The sequence below is a fragment of the Phasianus colchicus genome, chromosome 9, assembly GCF_987193195.1.
Source record: "Phasianus colchicus chromosome 9, bPhaCol1.hap1.1, whole genome shotgun sequence".
Classification (NCBI taxonomy): domain Eukaryota; kingdom Metazoa; phylum Chordata; class Aves; order Galliformes; family Phasianidae; genus Phasianus; species Phasianus colchicus.
Window position 1 is genome coordinate 30,213,797 of NC_143444.1, and position 22,497 is coordinate 30,236,293.

The 22,497-nt window shown below is 40.8% G+C and overlaps 2 protein-coding genes across 10 annotated transcripts in view; one reads left to right on the forward strand and one right to left on the reverse strand.

Annotated features, from left to right (window-relative positions):
- DOCK7 (dedicator of cytokinesis 7) overlaps positions 1-22,497 on the reverse strand; it is a 91,500-nt gene that overhangs the window by 36,034 nt on the left and 32,969 nt on the right. For all 9 annotated transcript variants that reach the window (XM_031603646.2, XM_031603620.2, XM_031603604.2 and 6 more), the window contains exons 14-22: positions 20,818-20,980; positions 6,381-6,498; positions 5,795-5,865; positions 4,827-4,965; positions 4,530-4,631; positions 3,963-4,049; positions 2,981-3,212; positions 1,645-1,809; positions 591-760 (exon numbers count right to left, since the gene is read on the reverse strand). In XM_031603646.2, coding sequence (XP_031459506.1) covers positions 591-760; positions 1,645-1,809; positions 2,981-3,212; positions 3,963-4,049; positions 4,530-4,631; positions 4,827-4,965; positions 5,795-5,865; positions 6,381-6,498; positions 20,818-20,980 — 1,247 coding nt within the window. The remainder of the gene's footprint in view (positions 1-590; positions 761-1,644; positions 1,810-2,980; positions 3,213-3,962; positions 4,050-4,529; positions 4,632-4,826; positions 4,966-5,794; positions 5,866-6,380; positions 6,499-20,817; positions 20,981-22,497) is intronic.
- ANGPTL3 (angiopoietin like 3) lies at positions 11,614-20,039 on the forward strand. The gene is made up of 7 exons (XM_031603679.2): positions 11,614-12,134; positions 13,084-13,194; positions 13,968-14,088; positions 14,736-14,849; positions 15,698-15,793; positions 17,006-17,278; positions 18,562-20,039. Exons 1-7 carry the CDS (start codon positions 11,637-11,639, stop codon positions 18,741-18,743), a joined length of 1,395 nt encoding a protein of 464 aa, XP_031459539.1. The 5' UTR covers positions 11,614-11,636; the 3' UTR covers positions 18,744-20,039.

The window sequence follows — 22,497 nt, forward strand, 5'->3', positions numbered from 1 at the left end:
TGGATGCTGAGTGAGTACATCATAAATTCATACTGCAGCCAGACTGCAGCTTAGTTGCTAACCAAGTGAAATCTTTCTGGCCATGGAATATGTCTGCTGTGTGCAAAGTACTTGCTTTGGACATAAGTAACACAGAGAGCATTTGAGCAGCTGTTAGTGCTGAACACAGAGGAGAGGAGAGAGTTTTGGTTTGGGGGGTAAGACTGGGATCAAAGGGTGGCAAAGTAGGGGATGCAAGGTTTGGGGAGACATAACAGCTAGTCAGAGGATACAGCTGCTGGCCATGTGAGAAGTGAGAAGAAAGCTGTCCTTGTCCTACTGGTCTTGGGGAGGCAAGTCCAGAAGGACTCCGGCCTCAGCCACCGTACCTGTGGAAGTAACACTGGCAGGATGGTCTCTAATAAATCAGAGACAGAAACAACAATTTTCAGGAGTATCAGGCGTGTTATCCACTAGAATAAGCCTAAGATGGGGCTGCTAGCGAGGACAACTTTTGATAGGAAATAAAACACGAGAACTTCCCCATGATTACTTGAGATATGAAACAAAAGACACCGCCATCCCCGAGCCCCTCGGCTGTGCATCTGTACCTTACTGCCAATGATCGAGCGAACTTCATCATCAGGTGAGGTGGGGGTCCCAGATATATCTGGGTTGCTGTTGCTGAGGCTCCGTGAGCGGTTCAGGTTAAGGCTTGCTGGTCGGACAGCAGATCGAGCCATGGTGGCATAATGCACTGATCCCCCTAAGCCACCGGGACCTATGGTGCCATACAAAGAACATCCTGTTGCACCTCCACTCAAAGCCTCCATCCCACCCTGCTTTACACCTTTTTACTACGAAACCTTTATATAATCAGTAGCTCAGGTCCATAAGGAAATCTCCCGTGCTTCCCCTGCCTGGTGCTCCAGGGAGCATGGGATCAACATGCTGTTTTATTCTGTGATCTGTGGGAAGCAGGAAGCTCCCTGTGGCTTTAGGCAGCCAGCATGAGGTCTGCCTTTACCCACATCACAGACTGGAAATAGTAAAGCACTGAATTCTGAAGAATAGTTTTAAGCACACAACTTTTCCAGCCTCCTCAGTGGCCTTCCATTCCATGCAAGAAACAAGTGCTGTGAACAACAGGCCTTCCAAAGTCTGATTTTCTGTATCACCATTCCAGTAGATGCTTTCCTTATTCTCAGCAGAGGTGGAATCAACGTGATTCCCTCCTGTACACATCTGTTTTTAAGTATTTCAGACTCCTCTGCCAGCGCATCAACTTCTGCTGGAACTGAACAAAAGTCCTAAAATACCAATGAAGAAGTCTGGGGAGCAGGATAGGCCACAGGGTACTCCATCCATTTGTCACAAAACAAAGTAAACAGAACAGTATTTTGTCATAATTTCAACTCAAGTTCTTTCAGTAATGGCACTTTAAGACCACTGAATAGTTAAATCCCTGACATGGCTCTAACTGTAATTAAACTCATCATCTAAGTGGCAACACTGCATCATAGAGAAAGTTAATAACAGAACTTGGCAGGGAAATTTAGCTCTCTAAGTCTGTTCATGCAATTGGAGCTCAGAGCATCTGCCAGGAGTCACTTTCTGCTTGCTTTTAATAAACTGTGACTTGAAATAAAGTGAAAGAAGAGCTACCTGGTGATGGTGAGTTGGGATAGGTATTTGGTAGGCGAAAAACATAATAAATATAGGAAGCAAGAAGGCTGTTTCTGCCATGCTGGTCCTGGTTTCCATCCAAGTTCTTGTGAAGTCTGTTTATGATCGAAGCCATTGCTTCAAAAGATGCTTGGCCCAGGTTAACTGAAAAGAAAAAAAAAAAAGTTGTTGTTTTAGATTTCAGCAATCCCCACGAACAAATTCTGAATATGCATTTCATCCACCTTCTAAAGGATAAATGGTGAAGCTTGTTAGAGTACAGCAAGCATTTCTCAAGAAAAACTGAAGCTGGTGTTTGAGGTAGGCCTAATAAACAACTTGACAAGAAGGCTGGTGTTGCAGTGATACTTTTCCACTCATTTTAATAACACTTGATGAATTTAGGTTTGATTTCTGAACCAGCCCAACTCTGGCCCCCAGTTTGCAATGGTAACAATATCCTGGTTTACCTGATGCCCTACGGATATTTGTCATACGTTTCTCAGTTAACTCTTGGCTCCATTTAAGTATCAGTCAAAATACAAAGTGAAAAAGAGCAATTCCGTTCTGTTTTCAAGTAACACTCTGTTCTAAAAACTGAGCATAGAAATCCACACATGGACGTGGCTAGATATTTTAAACAAATTAGGGATGAAGCAGACTGCAGCTAGAAACTGTAAATCTAACGTAAGTTGGTTTACAAAGTCCCCCATGTCAGTACATCTTTCTTTTCTCTCTGTGATCAGCACACCCTGTATATTGGTGCGTTCAGAAAACACACCAGCAACTTCCTCACCAGTGCTTGTACTGCAGGCTTCCTTCCTGAGAAGTTTAATTAAATGCTCAGCTATGCCATTTAGGCAAAGCCCGTAATAGGGAGCAAAAAAAGGGATTAATCATGCTGACAAAATCAGAGTAGAACAGCTACAGTAACTACAGCATCTATGTCTTCTTAATTTACCTACCTCAAAGTTCTCCAAGGTGACTAGTGAGACTGAAAGTCTTAGTTTCTGAATGTCAGTATGGAGACACCTTAACAGGCTCCAATGCTAAGAAAGCACTGGGCATCCAACTTTGAAAGTCAGGCTCCTTTCTGGTGCCTCAAATTGGACACCAAATTACCACCCATTTTTGAAAACCTTTCTACTAAATGTTGCTCCTATGTATATCATCACTGGTCTGGATGCCAGAATGTTTTATTTTGAAGATACATGGTATATTAGTGGCACTAAAATAAAGGATAAAAATGGACTTATTTATTTCTACATAAATATGATAACATTGGAAGTGTCAAATTCTCAGCCATGTAATTCTCTATAAAACTTAAATAGAATACCTATTTGGCCTGCAATGACAGGAGGTCTTACTACCAGAAGAATCAGTTTGTCAAGCAGGAGATGAAGAAATCGCACTACCGGCTCCAGTTGAGAGGAATTTAAAGCTGAAATGCTGCTCTTCAGTTCATTTTCCAAGTTGTTTTCCATAATTCTCATGTCTCCTATTCGCACAGGGAACATGTGCTCGTCCAGAGCATGGACAAGTGCAAAGAACTTGTCAAGATAAGGGTCCTACACATAAGCACAGAACAGAAATCAGCAAGAAGCTCCCAAATGAACACTGTTCTTTGTGGACTTGTCCTCACTGATGGATTCTTTCTTTCCCTTCTTTTATCTGACCGTTTAATTTCACAAAATTAGCAGCAACTCAACACTTGTGAGAGCTCTGCCCATACGTCTAACTCAGCTTAAATCAGCCAGTTCAGAAAGTGTTCAGGCAAAACAAGAGAACCCACAGACTGTGTTCTTCAGCAAACAGACAGAAATGCACTGAAGTCATAGTACTACTATTGACAGCACAAACAAAATACATCAAAAAACCATCAAAAAGACACATGAGGAATTAATAAACTAAAAGTTGAAATGATGAGTCAAAACAATTGCCATCTCTCATTGTGGATCAAAGACAAAAAATACACAAGGAAACAAAAGCAATGGAGAGGAAAAGGAAAAACAAGAAAACATCATACGCTTGGATGTTAGATCTGTTGTATCTAAAACAACAGTCAAAGGTCTGAAAACATTGTTGGCCATTCAACCCCTGTGAATAAAGGCCAAACTATTCATGTTTTTAAGCAGAACTTCTCAAATATACTCACAGCAGAACGTGGAATAACAGGTCTGCTGGCTCAGAACTGAAAATGAGATTGTAATTTCACTACTGTAATTACTGTACTCTTCATTACAAACTCTTTGACAGTGTTTCAACTGCCAAAAGATTATCAAGATTTTTTTATTAAAATGACAGATCTTAACGTTTACCTGAGTATGGAGGGATGATACAGCAACAACTTCTACATTGAAAACTCCTTTGTGATTATCCACCCACTTCATTCCAGGAAGCGGAACCTGCAGGTGAGCAGAAGGATGAATGGAGATGTGACAGAAAGAAAAGCTACAGTACTTCTCATTACAACTGTCATTCCATTTTACTGTCAGATCATACTTCTTTAAACTGAGACAGGGGAGGTTTAGGTTGGATATTAGGAGGAAGTTCTTCACGCAGAGGGTGGTGAGGCACTGGTTGAAGAACAAGGAGGCTGTGGATGCCCCATCCCTGCAGGCATTCAAGGCCAGGCTGGATGTGGCTCTGGGCAGCCTGGTCTGCTGGTTGGCGACCTGCACACAGCAGGGGGTTGGAACCAGATGAGTCCTTTGCAACCCAGGCTATTCTATGATTCTGTGTACAAACACACACACAACTATACTTAGCATTTAGGAAATATAGATGCATGCACATATACCCTCTCACTTTTTTTTTTTTTTTTTTTTTTTTTTTAAGAAGTATTCGTATTCTCCTGCTAATTTTCAATGTGAGAAACTACTCACCTCTGGAGAAAGCACTGAATACGCCTGTGGTGGTTTTTCCAGTGAGACAGGGAGACAGAACTGACCAGTCTTTAACCGTCCATTTTGAAGCATCGGAATCCACTTTAAGTAATTGAACAACAAGAAAAAATGAAAACACAAACTTCTTAAGGCTTTCCTGAAATCTACAAACTTGACTGTCTCAAACTCTACAGTGGTACACACTGAGAGTGATGGCTAAAAAAAATTGCGAATAAATGCATTATCAATCTACATGAATATTATCCCGTGCTGAAAAACAGACTGAAAGACACTCACAGTGTATCCAACTGGAGTCTCCAGGGGAGTGTTTTGTTTTTGTTGGCAGCTGACGTGGTAGAAAGTAAAAAGCAGATGGTGGTGATCGGTTAAAGTGGCTGGAAGCTTAATCTTGATTTCCTCATGAAAATCAGGCGACCTGTGCAGAAACCAGACCCTCTGCTTAGTCATCAATATAGACAGTGTGGTTTACTATCTCATGCTGCAGATCTTTCGAGTTAAACTATCTGAAGGGAGGGAGTTATAAGGAATACTCTAAGGAATTTAAAGCTTTACCTTCTAATCATTAAGGACTGAAAAAACTTCCATTGTTTATTTCCAGTCTACAAAAAAATATAAGTAGCATCCTGGTGGGCTGCAGTGCAGCCCCTCCTCACTCAGGCATTCTAAATTGTGTCTTTCCCCATGAGGCAATGAACTCTTCCCTGATGCCACAATACCCAACCTGTAGGACAAGATTTTCTTCCCAGAACAGTCACAAAGACAGACAGTATGTTAAGGTCAGATTCAGCACTCCTTACCTGAGCTGCTCTGATGTAATTTTCAAAACCAAGTATTTCTAATCTGTAACTACATCCTAGAAAGCTCTAAATACCTAATTACTCAACACAATAACAAAGTATTTGCTAACGAGTGTTTTATCATACATTTTCAGGTCTAACTTGAAGCTTATACAAAGAGCATCTGCTGAGTTGGGCTAAATGCTCAAGATCACAGCCTGACACAATGCTCTTGACATGTACCAGAGCAAACAAAGACTCAGCTCCTAGTCATTGTATCACACCAACTACAACATTACCTACAGTCAGGTGATGGAAGTGCTATGCAGACAGTCTTTGATAAATAAATGTCAATGAGGCAGATTCACTGGTGAGCTACACAACTGTTTCACTGGTAAACATTCTTCTAGGTAGAACAACACTATCCTTAGGGACACATCTCCATTTACAAACTGTCACAGATTTTACCTGTTGTGATATACTACAGCAGTGTATGCTTCTTTGGAAAATTCAGGACAGCTAGATTTCCCAAAGATAACCTGTAAAAAAAAAAAAAAGAAAAAATAGCAGAAATACCCTACAGAAATGTGCCACGAATCTGTTCCATAATCCCATTCACAGCTCTATTCCATGCAGCTGTGTACAGCTACACCAACTTGTTACAAACTCCTTTGCTTCTATGCTTCTATTCTACCCAGTCACTGAAGATTTACAATTTTAATAGTCCTGCTCACACATGCACACAGATAGAGCTAAGGAATTGATGATGCATGTAACCATCCCCAGACAGAGCCAACAAAGATCAGGATGATTGAGAATTCAGAAGTCCCACTGCAAACATCTAAGGTCAAAATACCAAGTGCTATATTGTTACTTTGCATACCCGACACAAACACCCTCTGGGTTTTAAAACACTGTGACTCTGTGCTTTCTGGAATTTATTTGGAAGTGTATTCCATTGAGTTTTCTTTAACATAGGGATTTTCTGGCTGCAATGTGTATCCTGCTTTGTTGGCATGAAGCATTCATGTTGAGCACCAAGCACTCCCCTCACCGGCATAGCATTGCTTGGGTCCTCTCCATACATGAACTGGACTTTCACAGTGATATTCCTGGCAGATCCTTGGCGGTTGGCAAAGTTAAGGCTCTGAGGATAGACATAAAGAAGATTCCTGCAAGACACAAAAGCATTTCTGTGTGAGAATGACAAGGTTCACACTGTTATTAATGCTATTACTTCAAACCCCAAAGAAAACACTCAGGGAGACAAAGTGAAGGGTTTGATATTTTCCATCAGTCAGGTGGTCTTCCCTTGATTAGAAGTGCACACTCACACAAGTGACTTGAAGACGACCTTTCCTTTTAGGAGACAAAAGTCACTTCATTAAGCTGTCGTGATATTTTGAAATAGTTCCTGTTTATAAAGATGCTTGAAAAATACATCCAAAAATTGTTATTTAGCAAGTTCAATTGCAAAGAAGACATCTCAGTAGGGTGGCTGGCTTCTGTTAAATAGTTAACTTGTTTTGACCTTTCAATTTTTACTTCAAATCTCCTTTTATCAAGATGACCTCAGGTAACACCTCTCCTCTGACAATGGATTGGATTAAATGCACATCTGTATCTTCAGCAGGCACGCAGTCTTTGCAATGACTCAGATGGGATGGTGTCTTCAATTCCACACCTGAGTACCACACTCTGGGAAGGACAGGGATCAGGTAAAAACAGATGGCTAAGAAGTGAGAACACTCAGTAGCCCTGGAAGCACTTGGGGTGACCAGATTAATCATCATAGAATGGCACAGATTGGACCTTAAACACAATCTAGTTCCAACCCCCCTGCCATAGACAGGGTTGCCACCCAGTAGAGCAATCTACAGAGGGTCCCATCCAATTTTGTTCTGACGTTTCTAATTCCATTTGCTCCTGGATACTTGTAAGTACTCTCATCTGCACTGGCACCAGCTAACACTGGTCCTAAGGTGTGCTCTAAGAGCCTCAGAAGGTACCTCCCTGAGGTCAGCATCTGTACAGGGCAGTCCAGATGCACAGCTCCAGAAGGCTCTGTGGGGCTGCATTATGGAGACTGACTTCTTTCCATCCTTCCAGGCAGAGAAATATGCTTAGCTGGCACATGGGAAATTTCTTCCTTTTCAAGTCCTTCATGCTGAATTAATTTTTTGAATCCCATCCCCATTGTCGCTTTGCCTAATCAACGCTCTCCTACTATTTCAGAGAGGGCCTTTGCCATTTTTGTGACTCTACTAAATTACTTTGTTCTGGCATGAATACATTTGCTCTTTGATGTTCTTTTTCAAATGAAAATGGATATGAAAATTTACTCTAAAATGTACATTGCTCATAAAACTTTTATTAAGTATTATTAGTGCTCTAAGAGAAGGATTTAATGTATTTGGGAAGCCTGGCTGCAGGATCCCTATATTAAAGGCAGTTCTTATGCTTGAGACTGATTTACGAATAGCAGAGCTGAGCCTGAATCAAGCCTGCAGTTCTCCTATCACCTCTTCTGCTTTGGCTTGGGAGCACAGAAGACATTTCAGCAAATTGATGTCACTCTAGAAAGAAGGTGGTGGAAAGCTATAAGCAGACATCAGACCTGACATTACATCCCAGCCAGACCTTCAGCTGACTTCTCAGTTTCACCTGTGTTACCCTCTTTCCTTTGAGTCATTACATTGTAAATCCCCACCCTACCTTTTGTATGCACAAATGCCAAAGCTCAGTAGACTCTGGAGGACACTGGAGGTACAACCACCATCCTCTGTGATGGGAAGGGATCTACCATGGAAATAACACCGCAGTGCCAACAAACACTGATAAAATACAAGGAGCATTAATCCTCATGCTTTCAAGTAACAGCTACTTCCTGGTATTATTTGCAGATTTTTATCAATAAAACTTTTGGTCAGAAGCTTTAAGCTCAAGGATTTGCATCTGGAGCACTTGTTATAATGCAAAAATACATGCAACGCTTACATTATTTTCTCAAACAGATCTCAAAAGTACTTTTATCTCTGTAAAATGAATGGCTAAAGCACAAAAGGCCAGGTCTTGGAAATAAACACAAAGACTTGATCATAAATCTTAAAAGAGATGTCTAAACATTATTAAAATTCCCTTTTCTGGTAAATCCCAGAGGCCTTTTTCTCTGCTATTCCTACCATCAAAACCATGCAAAGCCTACTTAAAGAGGGTCACCCAGGTGCATGAAAGATCCTTAGGACTATGTCTATTAAATACATCTTTTCTTGATTAGGCCAACAGAGACAAGATTCACCCTTAGGGTTTCTAGAGCTCCTAAAGCTTACAGTTTCATCGTGCCAGAGGGTTTTTCTTCTCTGTGTCTTCCTATGTCCTACTTTGCTGATGGACTCTGTGACTGTCAAGACATCTAAGAACTGGAGGGTGACATTTCCAAGCACACTTAGCACTGCTTGATTTTACTGGCACTGGCATTAACAGGGAAAGTTCTACAGCTGCATGTGCTTGGCAGCCACTCGTGATGTTGTAACATTTGACATCAGAGCATTTTGACTGCCTTTCCCATTCGCAAAACAAACCTTTCCACAGGGCAGTGTCACATCCCAGCAGCACTCAGGCACAAGTGAGCTCCCATTTTGTGCTCAGCTACTGTGCAGCAGGACTTGCAGGGAACCTGGTAACATTCCTGATCCCAACTGTTTGGTTACTTGTGTAATTTTTCTGAAGATTAAGCCAAGAATAAAGATTTTAGGAACGACAGGGGCAACATGAATCAGAAATGAGAACTGAGAACGCCTTCTTGTGACAGTAAGAAATAGCTAAGACAGAAGAAAATATTTCCTTTGAAATCCTGTAAAACCAAAGCACTCCCAAGTATTCAGATGTGGATTGCAGAAAGTATTTAATTAAAAAAAATATTTCACAACCAATTCTTCAAGTTTTGCAGCCCCAAATCCCTGTGTCAGATACCAGAGACTGGACTTTGCTCCCCATCACAGAGCAGCATCAGGTCCAGATAAAGACTTTGTCGCTTGTGTGGAGGAAGCTGAGGTAATCTGATGATTTTCCCTACAGAAAACGTCAACACATTGAAAGCACACGTTTTATCTTCCTTTTTCAGATCTGAAGTGTCTAAGTAGGGTCACCACTCACAATGTATCTCAGCCAAAGTTAAAAGTATTAAGCCTTTCAGAGCTCAAACTGTTAAGATGCCCAAGAGCTTCCCACACAGGCACAATATAGGACCAATTCAGATCCTGCACATCCTTGGGTTTTTTGAATAGCTCTTCATACATTTCCACTGATATTAACAGATGAGGAAATGCTGCAGGAATGATGTCTCAATGCAACCCTTACAGGCGTATCAACTTCCAATGAATTACCCTAATTGTTCTGACAATTTTCCTAACAGATTTTCATTAGGGCTGGATAAATACTAATTTACCAGCCTTTAATGACAGCCCATAACCAAACTCCCTGTTGCTTCCAGACTCCAACGAGCAATTAAGTAACTGCCCTCCACCATGTCTTATATCTGCCAACTGTGAGCAGATGCAGCCCAGTCTCACCCAGCTGGGCTCAGTTCTTGCTTTGCATGGGTCACCAATGAGCATTTAATTGGTAAAAACCTCTTTCCATACCCTTCAAGTGCACGTTTCTAACCTGACTTATCTAAGCTGTATGGAATTGAGCAGAATTAGGAGAGCCGTGGGGTATCTCCATATTGGCCTGCACCTACCTCACACTTCTTTCCAGTTTGTCAGCCTGTCTCGAAAGGCAAAAGGATTGTATAGCTGCAATATCTGAAGGGCCAGAAGTACCTGTTACCAATACACTGCAATTCAAACAAAGCAAAAGCTGTCTGAACTCTTGACAGAGTGCATAGCAGAGCTCAGGGCTATCCTTGCCCTCCTGCTCCCCAACTCTTTGCACAGCACAGCCAGAGTTAAGACCTTCAAGACGGTCTGCTGCATCAGGACACCTTCCAGGACTGGAAATCACTGGACTGTTCTTCACAAGACAGCACTGCACATTTGGGTTGTGAAAATTCGGTGCTGCTTCCCATTACAAAACTCTGATTATTGACTGTATTTAGGGACAATTCCCACGTTTGCTCCTAATCTATGCCTACAAATCCCTCTGAATAAATCCCCATTCTCTCCAGTGTCATGACTGCTGTTTTTGTATGCGTTGTGCAGACACTTCAGTAAGCCTGGTTCAAATCATACTGGTGCAAACGATTCACCAACTAATCAGAGACACTTTCATGTTATTTAATTATTAGGGAGGGAGGAGCAGGCTAACTGCACGTTACCAATCCTTCATCAGATGCTAAGTCCAGGCCATGTTGAGCAATGACCTAAAAACCCTTCCAAGTAGAGACTATATTATGCATGGACTGATTTCTTGGATTGCTATGAGAAAGAAAAATACCTTTCATTCATACTGCAATACTCCCTGAAAAACAAACACTTCCATGCAGAAACCCAGTGCAGAGCCGGACATTTATTTCAAAGCACCTGCAGACTTGCTTTATTCACTGAGAATCTTAAAAAGCAAGGGGAATTGTAAGGTGAGAAATGAAAGCAGGACATTATTTATCTCACCCACCTCTGGAAAGCAGCTCTTAAAAAATAAGCTTTATATGGTGTAAATTACTGCACAAACCTTAAGATAGTAGAATCACATCCAGGCAATCTCTGGACCTAATTCCCACTTTCTCACTTAATCTGAACTAGCTGACAAGCAAATCCACTGCAGCACGATGAGTTACATCAGAAAATGGTACAAGATGAGAATCAGATTGTGTGAATCATCGGAGAGTATTTTGCCCTTCCCCAGCTTATCTAAAAGCTGCATAACCTGAAGTGCAGCATCCAGTGCTCCTAAGTAGGGTAAATCCTTCTACATTCCTAAGGGAATAAGAGAAATCATACAGCACAAGAAGCAATTTAGGCTCTTTAGTGAGATTATGACAATTAATCTATTAACGAGTATTGTGTCAGAAACACATCCTACATCATCAATAACATTTTAAAACAGAATGTCTGGCAGATGGAAAAGTTCAGAGCCAGTTTTATCAGCAACGTGCCTCCCTCTCAGGTTTACCTTCCCAGGCATCAACCTAGATTTGAGTGGGGTTACAATTGTTCAAATTTGTTCAGTTTAATGATCAACTTCTTAGTCTGCCTCTTCTAAAATGAAGAGGAGTATATATAGATTAAATTCTTCAACGGAGCATTCAAACAGTGAAAACTATCTGGAAAAGTCTCTGCTGAACAACCAAAGCATATCAGGAATAGAAAACATGAAAATCATTCTACTCCTTCTATTCATTGCCCCGCTTGCTCTTTCAGTTAGGGCTGAAAAGGACTTCTCTCTCCTCGATTCTGCTGCATCTCCTGAGACAAAATCAAGATTTGCCATGCTAGATGATGTCCGAATCTTGGCCAATGGACTCCTCCAGCTTGGGCACGGTCTTAAAGACTTTGTCCATAAGACAAAGGGACAGATGAATGATATCTTTCAAAAGCTTTACATTTTTGATAGGTCTTTCTATGAGCTGTCACTGCAAACCAGTGAAATCAAAGAAGAAGAAGAACAACTCCGACAAACTACTGCCAGACTGCAAATCAACAATGAAGAGATAAAGAATCTCTCGCAGGAGATGAACCTGAAGATTGAAGACCTCATACAAAACAAAATCCAGCTGCAAGAAAAAGTATGGGGACTGGAGGACAAGGTCACTAAGTTGGCCATTTTCCAGCCTACAGTGCAGGAGACAAATGAAATTTCTTCACTCAAAGTAAGTAGATTTGTGAAAGTCCTTTACACATAAAAGCCAAAGTAAGTTGTAATGCTATTATTGGTCATTATACATTAGAAACTGATGTTTTCCCTGCAACTTCACTGCAGTATTACTGTGTATTGAGAAATAGATCACCACAGTAATCTTAAAGAGTCAGAGAAAATGGTGAAACGATTGGGCTCTGTATCATTTCAGTACATTTTGCAAATCATTTTTAAGAAACTCTGTAATAATAACGAGGGGATAAAATTAATTGGGAAAGTGATTTGCTTATGAAGTCCAAAGCTTCATATGTCATTGGCTCATTATGAGTCAATGCACTTGGGTCTGTCTGCTCAGCATAAAATTAGGAAGTTTTAACCTTTAGAGGGGGATATTTATAGTTCTTGTATGACACCTGGAACAAAGAATTTTGTATGTGTTAACAGTTTTAATGTCAATACATGCAAATACGAGGGTGGGTATAAAATTTCCACTGGAAACAGAAGCATGAAATGGATTCTGCAAAAGCATAAAATGGTCAAATAACTTGTGTGGGAAAACACTGGATATTCATGTGAGAGCAGAAAGAAAAAAGAAATCCCCATCTAATACCTTGAACACCTGCCATCATTTCTCTTTATGGTCACTGCCACATATTTACACTGAATCAAGGACCAACTTCACAGAATGTAAACCTTTTGCACACGGACATAGAAGGAAAGTGACACCAACAACAGAAGTCTATGAAGCTGCCAGCACTTTTCCTCAAACAAGCATTAAAATAACCTGGGTACTCATACTCAGAAATTTGCACCTTTAGAGCAAAAGCAGACAATCCTATGGAGAATGCAACATGAAATGGTTTGTGCCTTTCACAATTAACCCCACAGTGTGTCAGGTTGGCACTCTGACAGCCCTATGCTGCCTCTCTCTAACCGCAGCCTTCCTCCTTTCCTGCCCTCAGGCCTTTGTGGAGCAGCAGGACAATCACATCAAGCAACTCCACAAAATCGTGGAGGACCAGCATGTGCAGCTGGACAAACAGCACAACCAAATAATGGAGCTGGAGGACAAGGTACGTGAACCACCACGCTTCTGAGTTTTACATCTCTTATGATGTTTTGGGAGCATAAAGGATACCAGACCTGATTCTGATCACAGCTGGGGGCCTCTTCAGTTGAGAGCCTGCTGTGCTGCCAGGCTGGAGGCCAAGGTTGCTCTCAGCAATGGAGATCACAGCCTCAAACCAGTATCTATCAGTAGTAAGTTGCTCTATTTCCTGACTGCTGTTTGTGGTTTTTTTTTCCTCTTATTATTCATTCTATTATTGTTCTTCCCTTGGTCTTCTCAGCATCCTCACTTTCCATCTCTTTCTCCTTTTCCAATATTCACTCCAATAGGGAACCATGTGCAGCCCCACACGTGTAACCAAAAAGATGGGCACAACTGACATGCTGATATTTAGTTTATTCCTAAGAGGAGGGTGTAAAAGGGAAATGACTTTTACAAAAATAACTGCATTCAGTGCTCTTCAGGTGCTATTATTTGTCTAAGTAATGTTACCTGAGAAAGTAAGCTAATTATGTTTACTCATTAACATGCACCTCATGAGAACTGGTCACATACCTTGTGAATCCTGTGTTGTTTGGGCAGTGAAATAACTGACATATATAACTGAAATCCACCAGTGTGCTTCTAAAGTTACTTTTATGTACTAAGTTGGGTATTTCAAGTGGTTATGTTCATATAAAAAATTACTATCTGTACTACGTTGCTCAGTTTGATACATGAATCTAATAATTTCAGAGCCTTGGGAAATTAACAGTCTGTAATTACGATTCTTGCCAGCTAAACCACATTGAGCTCCAGGAACTTGCAGAGAATTCCTTCACCGAGGAGCAAGCAGAATCAAAGGAGGGCAGCCCCTTCCTTGTGCACAACTCCACAGCCGTAATGCACAAACTGGAAGGTGAGACCACATGCCTTACGTGCACTACAAAACACATTGTTGGGTTTTAGTAATCAAGGACTTTTAGGTTACATGCAGCACTTTTGCAAGGAGCTGGATTTTCTGCTTTGGAAAACACATCATCTGTTTAGCCAAGCTATGTGTATGGGGTGACATACAAACAACATCCAATTGTGTCATCATCCTAACCTCAATCTTTAGCTTCCATTCAACCCATGTAAATACATGCTGTGACAATCTTTGTACTGCCACTTATTGATGCCTGTCTGGCAGAGTATGAGCAGCCAACTAATCTACTTTGGCTCATTACAGGATTTGGAGGACCCTTTTTTAAAGTTGAGATGCATTTTCAAACTGCAGCAATGGGAACAGAATTTATTGGGAAAGTTTTAAAGTGTGGCAAAGTCCATTTGCCAGAGTCCAATCTTAAGCCTTACAAATTTTCCAAAATTAACTTAGAAAACGTACATCAGCTGTATTACCAAAGCAGTTTGTCCATTTCATGACATTTATTGTAACAATGACCAGAAAGACTGTTTGAGTTTCTGTATCAGTCCTACCCTAGGAAAAATTCAAGTTACAAAGCTGAATTAAAACTTACCACATCCAAAACAGGATTTGTAATTGCCCGGTGTTTGCTTTCCTAGGTGCCACTCCTGACTGCACTGCTCTCTACAACAGTGGCACACGCTCCAGTGGTATTTACACTATTAAGCCCAACAGCTCAGAAGCTTTCGATGTCTACTGTGAAATGAAATTTGGTAAGACAGCTGTGCTAGCAACAGTCTAATTTTCTGATCTTTCTATGAGCCAAAATACTGTATATCACCAAAAGTGCAGAAAAACTTATGTCTTATGCATCCTTTTCTCTTATATATATAAGTGTATGTGCGTGTGTATGTGATGTGTCTCAAATATACTATTATAATTCTTAGTAGTATCTATGTAGTTCATACGAGCACATTAATATTACAAAGTCAAGCACTTTCTGTTATAGAGATGAAAATGGCAACTATAAATGCCACTACATTGCAATCCATGAATTAAGTTTTCCAAATAGAAAGCAAACAGTAAACAAAACCTGGGTTTGATAGCATGGACTGGTGCTTGAGACTCAGCTATACCAAACCCAATGAGGTGAGCCCAGGAGGCAGGATTTCTGCACCATGTTTAGGGGAGCCATATATGTGCCTAGAACTGTGGCTACACTTACCCAAGCTCTACCTTTGTAAGAAACTCACTCATTTGCCTGTTCCCTTTGGCACTGTCCAGAGATAAGAGGTAGTTCTGCCCTGTGCATGTCCTCTGCAGCTTCCCTCCTGAGCCTCTTGTCAAAGCCAGATGGGGAAGAGGCTGATGCAAACGTAACAGGGCAACACAACATGTTTGTGTCTGTAAACAGAGTGACACGCAGCTGCCCTGTGCAAAAAACTGCTTTGCTTACTTTTGCTGAAATGTCTGCAATGGGGTTGTCACGACCTGGGCAGGAGAAAGATCTCAGAGCAGTGCTAGCCAGCAGCAGCCTATTAGCTCCATTAAACTCCATCTTCTCTGCTGTGTTTTAAGAACTTAAGTCAGGTTTATGATCCATTTCCCTCTGCATTCACAGGCACTTCCTGGACTGTAATCCAGAACAGAGTGGATGGATCACTAGATTTCAACCAAACCTGGGATGCCTATACAAATGGTTTTGGTGATCTCAATGGTAAAAAAACACTTCTTTTGCTTCATTTCTTTGTACAAACTGATTTTAGAAGGTGAATCTTCTCAATGAAAGGTGTTCATACGAGAGCAGACAAAACCTACACACAAACCTAAGCAGCTTGCCTAACTAGTGCAACACCAGGAAGAATAATTTAGTAACATTCTCAGTGCCGCATCTTTGGATGTGTGTACAGAAGCTCCTGCTGAATCAAGGCTAGGATGTGCTAAGTGCTGTTTTAATAATTTACAAAGCAACCCTCAGGCTTGTGGAATATACACACAAACACAATGCCTCACCAACATCACCACTTTCTCCCAAACTCTCTGCAACCATGTCTTCCTAACAACCCCCAGACTGAGTTGCCCAGCCTCAGGCTGTGTGTGCTCCCTTACACAGCATCACTGGCTGCCCACGAGGTGCCCAATGTCCTCCCACTTGGCTGGGCAGGCTGAAGAAACACCCCTGCTCACCTATTAGCCACCAATTCCAAACAACTTCCAGCACCAAGAGCTGCATACCAGCCTTCCTGCCTTGAACATTTCCCCTGTTTTTCAACTAAGAGCCTACTTTGGTTTAGAAAATATTTTTTACTTTCTAGGCATAGATTAAAACTTCACTAATTTGGCCACCACAACTGACATACTTCCACCTCTTTTACAATAAGGAGCTGCAGTATCTCAACACCATCCCAGTTTGGGATAGCAGCTCACAACTGAGGGAGACTTTTGCTTATGCAGTTTGATGCTCTGAAAGCTACAGTTGCCCTTTTATTGGTCTCCAACTCTCATGCACTAAACCAACATTAGGAAGAGGTAAACTAAGAATGCAGCAGGAGACCTCTGAAAAGATCAACAGTTCCCAAGGCTCATGTTACTGATTTAATTAAAGCAATGAATAGATCCTTTTAAATACTGTATTTTCACATGCACCAAATGCAGGTAACCTGTAAAATTCAATAGCAGTTCGAGTGCTGTGGGTTTTCAGGGAACATTTAACCCATAACACTAAAAACTCACCTCCAGTCACATCCAACCTCAAATCTTCACCTCTGGCATACCTTGATTCTGACCTGTGCTGCTTACTGCAGTCTCAAATAATGCATTTTAAAGGTGAATGAGTTACCTGAGGTATGGTTTAGATATCTGAAAAACATGGTAAATGCATTCAGGTTTGGCTCCATAATCACAACCACTATTTACTATGATTTTACAGAGGAATTCTGGCTAGGCCTGAACAAGACCTACTCCATCACTAAACAAGGGGACTACATCTTACGGATTGAGCTGCAGGACTGGAAAGATAATAAACGTTACATCGAGTACGCATTCACCCTGGGAGGCCCTGAAACAGACTATGTGCTGCAGCTCTCACGGATCTCTGGGAGCATCCCCAATGCACTGCCAGAGCAGACAGAACTGCGCTTCTCAACTGCAGACCACGATATGGCCATAATAAATGACCTCGACTGCCCACAAAACTACCTAGGTATCAGTATGCTGGGTGCACGAATGTGGATGTTCCCTTGTTAAATGAAGGATGGCAGTATGCTTTAGTGAGTGCTTACTGATATCTGGCTGGCTTTAGAAGCAGAAAAGAGAATAGCTGCAGGAAAGAGTGGGAGATGTTTTTTGTTGGGCTCTACAACAACGAGGTATCACTTTTCTACTTTATAGAAGGGAAAAGTAAAGCAGAGTGAGGCTGAGTAAATAGCTACAGTTAGAACCAGCAGAACTGGCTGAAATAAAACCTAAGGCTGAGATAGTGAGCTATGGAGTACAGCTCCTCCTCTGAAGCCTGCTCTGCTGTGGCAGATTTCTTCCCTCCTTGCAAAAGAAAAAAGGACAAATTGACTCTTGGTTCATTTTGAATACAAGCCAATTGTTAAGAATAGAGGCAAGCTTCCATTGAAAGGAAGACTTAAGCTGCTTGTCAAAAGTGTGTGCTAAAATTGCTCTCAAAAGAAGAAGAGAGGTGTGAGGCTAAAGATATATCTCTCCTTAAAGACTATTTGTTTAAACGTTTCCTAAATTCAATGATGTTATGAAGCTTTTGCTGCTCTGCAGAAAAAAGCAAACAATGCAAAAAGCAATTAATGAATAAACTGCAGGATACAGAATGCCCTGCTAGGCAACTACTTCACACAACAAAACATTTTGTTTCTAGCATTCTCAGCTTGAAAACTGGCAATGTCTGAAACAACACTGCGTGTTATAATCTGTAGTGGCCATAACAGAGATGGACAGACTTCCCAAGTGCTATACTTTTATATTTAGCACAGAGCCACAGCCAGTCCCTTAGCCCTTGCCAGCTGAACTGGACTTCCAGTTCAAGATGGTGGTTAAGGACCTTGGCCAATAAAAAAAGTGATTTGTTTATTCCTGTAGATGCAGAGATTTACCAGTTTGTACTTGAGAAAAATATCAGTAAATCAATAAGTCTGTTGTGGAGCTCTATGGGAAACATATGGAGCTGACCCAAATGTCCCAGTTCAGTGGAAGCATTTGTGTGTGCAGTTTTCTATGCACCACTACTTCTATGTGAAGCAGCCACTAAGAGGTAGCACAACATTTGCACAGTGGCCTTCAAGTGTCAAGCATTAAGTGGCTCCATGTACAAGCAACATTTCATTTGGGTACAGTGGGTAACTGTCACCTTTGCTGGAACTGGCCTAAAGATTGATGTTGCTAATGGGAACTGTGTACTCAAGCTGAGCACAATAGGTTAAGGAACAACTGACAGTAAATGATATTACAATATTTTTTTCTTAGGAGGCTGGTGGCACAGTAAATGTGAGGAAACCAATCTTAATGGGAAGTATGTTGCACCAAGGTCAAAAGGAAGACTAGACAGAACAAAAGGCTTATACTGGAAACCTAGGAATGGAAGATACTACCTGCTCAAGTCAACCAGAATAATGATACACCCAACAGATTTAAAAATTTTTGACTGAATGCTCAACCGGATGCATTTCACAACTAATACATTGAGCATCAAAGAAATTCCTATTATGTTTAATATCAGATGTGTGTCCAAATCCATACACTGTATGGTGCATTCTCCAATGACATAAACCCTGAGGCACATATGATGGTCTTACTGTATGTTTGGTGAGTATTCTCATTCATCCTAGCCCAAATGTCAGTGTGCTAGAAGTTCAGAAAGGCTTTCATCTCCCTAAGATCAAACCCCACTGCCTAGGAAACAGATGCCTATCTATTTATTAGATAACATTGCTTGGGGGAAAGGGTTTTATGGCTGCTGCATTAACTTCTGGGCAGTGCAGGAGGGTACAGGAAGTGTTCAAGCAAACAGAAAGCACTGGCAAAGAAGACCTGTAGGTATTAAGACCGTGGGAAAAGAAAGAAATTGTGTTTCATACAGTAACTAATTGGATGTTTGTTCAGTTCACTGCTGTTGAATGCTCCTATGAGGAAATGAAAGATGAGCAACTCCTTGCTTTAGGGTTTTGTGTATTTCCAGACAAACTTTTGGCAGCGTACGTCAGGCCAATTTTTGCTGAAGTACTGTACTCATGCAGCTGCAGAGATGTACACACACATCAAGTAAGCCATGGTGTAGACCTCATCTCTTAGATATCACGCTTCAAAAAATAACTGAACCATGCTTTCAAACTGAAACGTAAGGGCTAAACTTCAAAGCTCACTGAAAGGAATGAGAGATTTTCTCATTTGAAACAGCTTTAAACCCATCCCTTTGTGACCTTTCCATACACCTCACTGAGAACTTAGTAAGATCAGGAGAGCACAGGACAAAACAACTTTCAGAGAACAGCTGAGTAACCTGTGCCTGTGGAGTCAATGATACCATCCAACAAACCCTGTAGGCCAACCTGTGTGCTGCTGCTCCTGAAAACACATTCATATTTGTTTAACTTCAGCTGCAGAATCCTCCAAGGCAGTAGGACTGTCAACGTGTTTACAGATGGCTTGATGTGGAACTGTTTATTGACAAAGACCTCAATTCTCCACTTATGCTGAGTCATATTGACTTGTCTATTTTATCTTGTACAGTATGGATTTTCTATTTCAACATTTGCAACCATACAAAAAGTGGTTTTAACACGTAATTTGTCAGAGTAAAGAAACTGTGAACAGAATGTGCTAATTGCACAGAAACTGCAAGGATACTACAACTTCTTATGGATTTATTACAAAGCAGAAAACATACAGTGCTGCGTATTTGTACTGGAGTATTGTAGTGTATAATTATCTAATTTCCACAAAAAAAAAATCCTACAAAAACCACAATAAATTAAATTTCTGAAAAGACACGAGGTGTGGAACTTAAACTCTTTCTTGTCAGCTCTGTTTTCTAAAAGGCTTGTCTGGATTTATCCAATTTCAACAACAAGAACTAACTGATTTTGCAAGTTAAGCTGGTGAAATTACTCAGAAGTGTATCAACTTCAGTAATACTGTGAAAAATCTTTAAATTAGTAGTGGAAAATAATGAAAAGAAATCTGTCCTGCCTGGAGCATATGGCTATAGGAAGGTTATCGTTTTCTGAAAATGCTCAAAAATAATCTTCCAGATCTTTATTTCTTTAAAGCCTTGTAAAAAAGGAAACTGCTTTTAAATCAAAATGGAAATATGAATGGATTATTCATTTTCCTCATTTTTTAACCTCCACTGTAAATAAAAAAAAATAATCCGCAGAAAATAACAGAAAGCAGTAAAACCAATTAGACAACGTTGCCTGTAGCACACAGACAACATGAAAAAAACCTGCATAAATGTGAAAAGAACTCCACTAAATTTGACTTTGTATTTTGAGAAACTAAGAAAGCTGTGCCACCTTCCTGCCCAAAGCCAAGTTTTACGCAACTATGTTAATCCCTGCACATCTCTGTATTTTCTGCTGTGTCAGTCTGGCCCCTTTCTGTGTCTCTGGCACAGCACACCAACTGATGCAGCAAGTTTTGCAACAAACCAGCTGATAAAGTAAGAATCTCTGGACCTGCCAATCTCAGGCCTTGAAATGTGAGACGTATTTCAAAACTAACCTGTATGTGGTATTTGGAACGTAGACATCCCTGGCAGGAAACTCCAGGATTTCTCTTGTAGGTCTAACTCTGCTGTCTGGGTAAAGTTTCACTTGCAGCAACTCTGGAGTTAGACAGTAATGGGGATTCTCTGGAGCTGGAGATATGTCTATCTTTAATTGAGCTGTAAGAAGAAAATGATTTAATTATAATAAATAGAAGTTAAATGTATATCAAAAAGCATAGTCACGCTTTCTTTCTCTATGGTTAATACCCAGATTTCATAAGTAAACAGATTACAGCTTATGTGGATTTAAGAAAACAACATGTAATAGTGAATCAAACTGGTATCTAGGACAATCCAAGTACTGCATGGTAAGAACCAACAGAAAAGAGGTATCTTAAATCCCAGATGCTGTTCTCATAGCTGATGGAAGTCTAAATAATGCTACTATGAAGCCCAACTAGCACTAAATCTTGGGAATCTTGCCTATCAAACTGAAAGGATGTATCAGGAGTTGCTGAAAGCCAATCTGCAACAAGATTATTGAATATGCTCCTTAACAAGTCAGCAGGCAGTACCAACAATACACGTTATGTGCAGATGTCACCAAGGTTGGAATGATTTTGAACATCTGGAAGACAGGAGAGGTGGAAAAATGGCATCAAATGGTGAAGGGGAAACACAATAAAGAGTGAAGGGCAAAGAAAGAGAAACTAAACATATAGATCAAAAAAAATAAAAAAACCAATAATTGGCATAGGTCAGTTCTGTAGAAAAGTGTTGGGTGACAACACTGACAATAAGGCAGTGTCCCAAAGAAAGTTATAACCATTAGGGAATGACAGAATCTTCCGAGTTGGAAGTGACCTGCAAGGATCACTGAGTACAACTCCTCTGACTTTAAAGACACTGGAGACAAATTCATCTGCTGTGGACAGATGAAGTCTGAGAAGGAGGAGTGCACTCTGTTCAGAGCACCAGACTTAAAGAAAACCATGGATAGATGCATAAGCAATTTTAAAATCACAGTCCTTGAGAAATGGTTGAAAAAAGCCTCAATGGCTGCAAAATGGAGGCAAGTAAGATAATAATAATGAACTAATAACAGCATTCAAAGTATTTGAAAGGTTGTGATAATTGCCCCGAGGGCATGACATAGCATAGTCAGATTACATTTCAAAAAGATAATTTTGGAAAGTTTTCTTAATACCTAACCTCACCACAGGGTCCGGTGAGTGCTGGGAGATAAGATCTAAGGAAGCAGCAGAACTGCTGTCTCAGGAGATTTTTAAGAACGGGTTAAGTAAATATTGTCAGGAATAGCATAGGTCAAGGACTGGTGATGTTTCAATGCTGGCATGCTAGCATTTCTATTTTTCTTTCTCAAATAGAGGTGGAGTCTGTTCCTACTGACCAACTGGAAGCCAACACACACCTCCCAGTTGGTGAGTGGTGTTTTATTCAGAAAAAGAGAAGCTCTTCAGTCCTTACGGGATTTAGGGCTTTGGGGTTTTGTGTCCTCTGCTCACAGATGCTACTCTCAGTGTGGCAAATGCTGCACGTGCTCATACATCAGTGAAAACACTGTCAGACAAAAATGCTGTTGGCCCACCAAGAATTATTGCTGACAATCTCCTAGGGCTTCTTTCGCATGCTTGCTTTTAAGAACTGGGTAGGAATTGGGAAGGACTAACCAA